The sequence below is a fragment of the Octopus bimaculoides genome, chromosome 10 (assembly GCF_001194135.2).
Source record: "Octopus bimaculoides isolate UCB-OBI-ISO-001 chromosome 10, ASM119413v2, whole genome shotgun sequence".
Lineage (NCBI taxonomy): Eukaryota > Metazoa > Mollusca > Cephalopoda > Octopoda > Octopodidae > Octopus > Octopus bimaculoides.
This window is the reverse complement of record NC_068990.1, coordinates 93,462,654-93,468,605: the sequence shown is the minus strand read 5'-3', so window position 1 is coordinate 93,468,605 and position 5,952 is coordinate 93,462,654. Positions and strand designations below refer to the sequence as shown.

At 39.1% G+C, this 5,952-nt stretch overlaps 1 protein-coding gene across 2 annotated transcripts in view; it reads left to right on the top strand.

Annotated features, from left to right (window-relative positions):
• LOC106877200 (ubiquitin carboxyl-terminal hydrolase 46) overlaps positions 1 to 5,952 on the top strand; it is a 53,074-nt gene that overhangs the window by 12,264 nt on the left and 34,858 nt on the right. The window contains exon 1 of one of the 2 annotated variants that reach the window (XM_014926044.2): positions 4,539 to 4,631. The exons of the other annotated variant lie outside the window; for it this stretch is intronic. Within the exon in view, the coding sequence (XP_014781530.1) occupies positions 4,596 to 4,631 (36 nt within the window). The 5' untranslated portion in view covers positions 4,539 to 4,595. Of the gene's footprint in view, positions 1 to 4,538; positions 4,632 to 5,952 lie in introns of those variants that run through there. 2 annotated transcript variants of the gene reach the window in all.

Genomic DNA, 5,952 nt, shown 5'->3' with positions numbered 1-5,952 from the left:
ATAGGAATCTGGAAAATTTTTTGGTATTTATTCACAAGACAGCTAACTAATAATGAAGCATTTAACCATAAAATATTCACCATTGAAAGACTGTCTGAAAGAATTAGATCCAACAGTGGAAGTCAATTTAAACAACAAATTTTCAATTAGAAGGACATTCAACATTTCACTTCAGAGCACTTTGTTCAAACATTCACAAAAGGAATTTGTTAAACCTGCCACGGAAAGCATTCTTTGGTGGAATGACAGTTGGAAAACTGCGAGCAGAAGTAGTGTTGCCTGGTCATTATTATCACTGCCAAACTATAATCAAATGGAGGATGCACAGACAAAAGGTTCCTACAAATTATATATTGAATGATCAGTATTTGTCAGGGATTGTTGAAACAAAACTAAATGGTTTTGTGACACAATTATGAAGACGGTCAAATGGTGTCCTTAATTGAAACAGACAAGAGTCAATGGAAGCAGCACCAGAATCTGATTCCGGTATGAGATTTTCTGGGTCTATTGTTGACCAAACACAACCTGTGCATAGGAATCAATATCTTGTAAATATATGTAAAAACATCCATGTATAATCAATTTTACCTGTATTCAGCCTAATTGGACAAGATGGAAATGACATGACATGAGGGAGAAATCACATTCACAACGTACACCAACAATCGTTATATCATACCACAGTAAGTTTTATCCACATTCATGCAATGGTTACATTTTATGAATTGTAAACAGGTGTAAAAGCATTCCATCAAGATCTTTAGTTTATAAGAGGATGGAGAGAGTACAGAGAAAGTACAGCAGTACTTTAAGAGTTAATAGAGTGAGAAAGATCAGCACCCAGTAGATGTTCTGCATTTCATGTCATCTGATTTCTTTGTTTGAAACAGCAAATCAGAGCATGTGGTTCAAACGTTCAGACAAGAAATTTGGAAGAAAAAATGCCATGGAAAGCATTCATTAGTGGAAGGACAATAAAATGTTTCTTTTCTTTTCTTCTTCTTCTGTCAAGCAAACATTTGCTCCATGAATATTTACTGCACAAAAATTGATAAGACAACTTGCCAATCGTAGCCACTTGCCAATCTCGATATAGAGGCAATATCACAATTGCCACTCTGACTATATATAGACTCAGCAGATGGGGACCAACATCTCTACAATACATGCCATCATTGCTGAAATGACTAAAGCAAACAGTTTGTTGTCTTTGAGATTATGTGTTCAAATTTTATTGTTGTATGAAATTTACTATATTTTATTTTTTCACATTATATGCCAATCATTAGAATTCATTATTAGATTGAAATTAGAAGTGACCATTAACATATCTGATCATTCAATGTGTTTTACCATCATCATCATCATCGTCATCAATTTATGTCCTGCTCCCTGGGTAGCTGTATTTAACAAGAATTGTGGGTCTTATTATAACATCATCTTTACTCTCTTCGCTGATCAAGAGCTATTCAACTTGTTGAAGCCTTACTACACACACACATATATATAATCATCCTCATTGTCATCATTTAATGTCTGTTTTCCGTGCTGGCATGGGTTGGATGGCTTGACAGGAACTGGTAAAGCCAGGGGTTGCCTCAGGTGCCATAGTCCAATTTGGCTTGGTTTCTATGACTGGGTGCCCTTCTTTACACCAACCACACCACAGAGTGTACTAGGTGCTTTTTATGTGGCACCATTACAGGTGTTTTTTTTAAATGGCACCAGCACCCACACCAGTCCTTTGTACGTGGCACCTTGGTTTTAGAATTTCAATTTTGTTGTGGTGGGCAGCTCTTCTTGAGTATAACAATGCGCCACATATCTCGGTCCTCTGTCATCCGTTTCGTAAGATTCAACATTTTGAGATCAGCCTTCAAAACATCATCCCATGTTTTCCTGGGTCTCTCTCTTCCACAACTTTCCTTTTACTTTAAGTGATCATCAGTCATACATACATATACATATAATTTTTGCATGTATATATATTTCTGTGTTTACATATATGTTTATGTAACTTGTTAAGGTCATCTCTACAGATTTTCCATGTCAATGACTTTCCTGCAAGTCATTGATATCATGTAACTATTATTGCTGTTCACAACAATGGGGTAGATCGTGTGGCACTTGCATTTGAACTGCAATGCTGCATAGAAGTGAAACGTGGGCCTTGAGTGTAGAAAACCTTGCAAAGAGGCTAGAAGGAAATGGAACAAGGATGCTCTGTTGGATGTGCATTGTTAGTGTGCATGAATGCCAGAATACAAGTGTACTGCGAGGAAAACTTGGGCATCAGAAGAATGAAGTGCTGTGTGCAAAAGAGAAGACTGTATTAATAGGGGCCTGGGGTACATATGAATGATGATAGTTGCATGAAGAGGTGCCAGGAATTCAATGGAACTTGTGGAAGGCTGAGACGAAGGACAACTTGGGATGAAGCAGTTAAGGCTGATCTGAAGATGCTGCCACTCGTGGAGGGGAGGACAAAGGACTATTGTTTTGCAATTTGTAGTATTGCAGAAAGCAAACACAAAAATAGTGTTTAGAGATTGGGGGACCTTGTGCTCTGCCAAGAGTACATCGTACATCTTGCTGTCTCCCTCTACTCACATCACTCTATTGCTCACCCTTGCTCCTCTTTTAAACCAGTTTCTCTCTTTCTCCTACCACCAGTACTGACTGCATCATTCTCATCACTCTGACTCCTTCACCCTTTACTAGGCCTGTATATTGGAGACTGCATTGGTCCACCCTCTCCTTTCACCTGACCTGTGTATAAGAAACTGCATTGGTCCACCATTCCATTTTCCCTCGACCTGTATATCAAAGACTTCATTAAACCATTCTGTAATTCCTTCTTTCTAGTGCATCTGTTTGGCTTCTTTTGCCCTTCTGATTTACCAGCCATCATTCTCTCCTCCCCCAGGGCCATTTCTATTACCACCCATCCATACCTTTGGCCCCTCAGTTAATGTCATTCCCTACCCAACCCCACCACAAATTATCACCTACATCATATTACTGCTCCTTTCACCCAACTTCCATTGTCTTTCTGATATCATTGCTCTCCCTCTCTCTCCCTCTCTCTCTTCTAATATTATGTCTGGCCACTCCAGCAGCAAATGCACATGCCCCAGGTTATTGAGTACTCTCAGCACTTACACAGCTGCTCCACCTCCACTTACTGCTAGTATTGCTCTCCCAAAACAATCTATGTCTCCCCCCTTGGTCTGCATGTCTTTAAATCACTGAATACTCTCTATGTTACCTGTGTACAAGCCCCCCCCCCTCCGAAGTAGTCCTACAATGGTAAGGAGACCGATTGCTCTCCCTCAAGAGTAACTGGTGAGTGAGGACAACCACTCTAATGCTGGCATCCACAACATGTGCTCAGTACATACTGTTATTAAATGGCTGGCAATGGAGTGGAGAGCATGTAAGGTTCTGAAGTCTCTTTATCCAACCTGTCTGCTTATTGGCCTGTGATAGGAAGGGTATCTAGCTGTAGAGACCAAGTCAAAAGCCATGTATGAGCACCAGTCTAGAGAAACACCAGCTCACAATAATAAGGGATGACTCAGACCGTGGACAAACTGCTCAACCCACGCCAGCAGAGAAGGCCACATGTACAATTGATGACGATGAGGATATGTGTGTGTGTTTGTGAGTATGTATGTATCTGCGCGCACGCGTAAATATATATAGATATATTTACACACACACATATATTACATATTACATATAAAATGTATATATATATATATATATATATATATATATATATATATATATATATATATATATATATATATATATACATACATATACGCGCACACACGTAAGTATATATGCGTATGTGTGTGTACTTTATACATAATTAACTGCATAACATTTCATGATCATAGGTTTACATTAACGAAAGACAAGTGTTATTGATTTCTCCAGTGTATCCATGGGGTAGGTGTAAAGTAGCTACGACCAGGATTCGAACGTGGATCATACACTCCTTTTCACCAGGTGTGTATCGCCGCCGTTACGGTCATCTCTGCGTAAAGATATTGCACGCACGTTAATATACACACAACCACGTAATCGTCTGTCAGTACCCAACCCTTATAAATAGTCACACACACACGGCATAAATTTAATTGCATTTTGAACTATATTTACTACACTACAGTCTGACATATATATATATATATATATATATATATATATATATATATATATATATATACATACATGCTAGTGTGACATACATATACATAAACATATATGTGTACACACACATATGCGTGTGTATATATATATGTGTGTGTGTGTGTGTGCACATCTATCATTTATCTGTCCACATATATGTTATATGCAAGCACACACATACATACACACAGACACATGCATACACAGTGTGACACACTGACAGTATGCTAGTTCTACCAGTCGAACTCTCTCCCCTTCCCCCCTCTCTATGTCCAAGTGGTCTTTTCTCTCATATACGCAACTCTCCTCCTCCTCCTCCAACCACTACCGCCACTACCTCGACAATCTCTTCTCTCACCGCTACTACCTTTTTCCCTACTTCTCTCCACGTTATGTCCGTTCCGTTTCTCAGCTGTCTCTGGAATACTGTAAGTTATCCATCTCTCTTTACATGTCTATACATACATGCATACATCTATCTATATATATGTGTGTGTGTATAGGTCTGTCTCTGAATATACACTCTGTCTTTTCTCATTGGCACCACCGACTGACGCTGTCAGAACACAATATTGACGTTTTTCTTCTTTTCCTTTTCGTTTTATCTCTTCACGTTTCTCAAAGAATCTTGTGAGAGATCGAGATTTTAACAATCATCTTGAGTTCATCTGTGTGTATGTGTATGTCTGTGTGCCTATCTATCTATCTATCTATGAATGTATGAGTACAGATGTTTGCGTCGATGCCACACATGTATACAGGCAACTGTTTCTTTTCGTGTTATTTCCCCATCTTATTTCCTCCTGAACTCTTTTCTTAATATCTGCATCCACCGTAAAGTGTGTTTTATAGCTGTTGTTGACATAATCTCTGTTTGGTCCTCTTAATCCCGCCCATTTTAGTAGGCATTGCTATATCTCCTCTACCTTATGCACACGCAAATATGCATACATATACGCACACACACACACACACACACACACATAGAGACTCTCTCTTTCACACACACACTTTTTCCCCCCAGTTTGTTTATTTCCCGATTTAGTGATCTTGCTATTAACGTCTTGTCGTTTCCAGTCCGGCTTCCTCTCTCCAACCCCCCACCCCCACCCGCCACTGTTGCATCCATTTTCGAGTTAATTGGACACCAATGTTTATACATTAACAACCTTTTGTTTTCTTCTTTCCATTCCGACGGTTTGTTTTATTGTCATATAAAAAAATATATATATGTCTTATGTCTATCTGAGAAAATATTTCCGCCCCCACGCTGGTGATTTTCATTACTGAGAACAACCATGACGAATGCTCGACAGAAAGAACGTCGTTAATGGTCATCTTGTGATCTAGATTCTCTCTCTCTCGACAATAATGCAATTTGACAATGGTTGATACGTATGTACGTGATACACGCACCAACACATTTGCTTAGTGCTACTGTTAGACTCTTCAACACACACCTATGACATTTTTGCTGCTTACCTCCACATTTCTACCTGCTTGTCACTATGTATTTTAATCCCCCCACTTGATTATATAAAACCGTCCCTCTCACCCTCACCTCTCTCTGTTAAGACAACTAGGTTAGGACTTTTCTTCAAGTACATCTCTCCGCTGGTGTTGACCAGGTCGTGATATAAATATGTGTACTAATAATGACCAACAACCACTCGCCGCCACCTTCCACTCCTTTTTACTTCACTTTCAAAACAACTGTATCATTTTGTTGAGCTCTAGTCATGCATATAT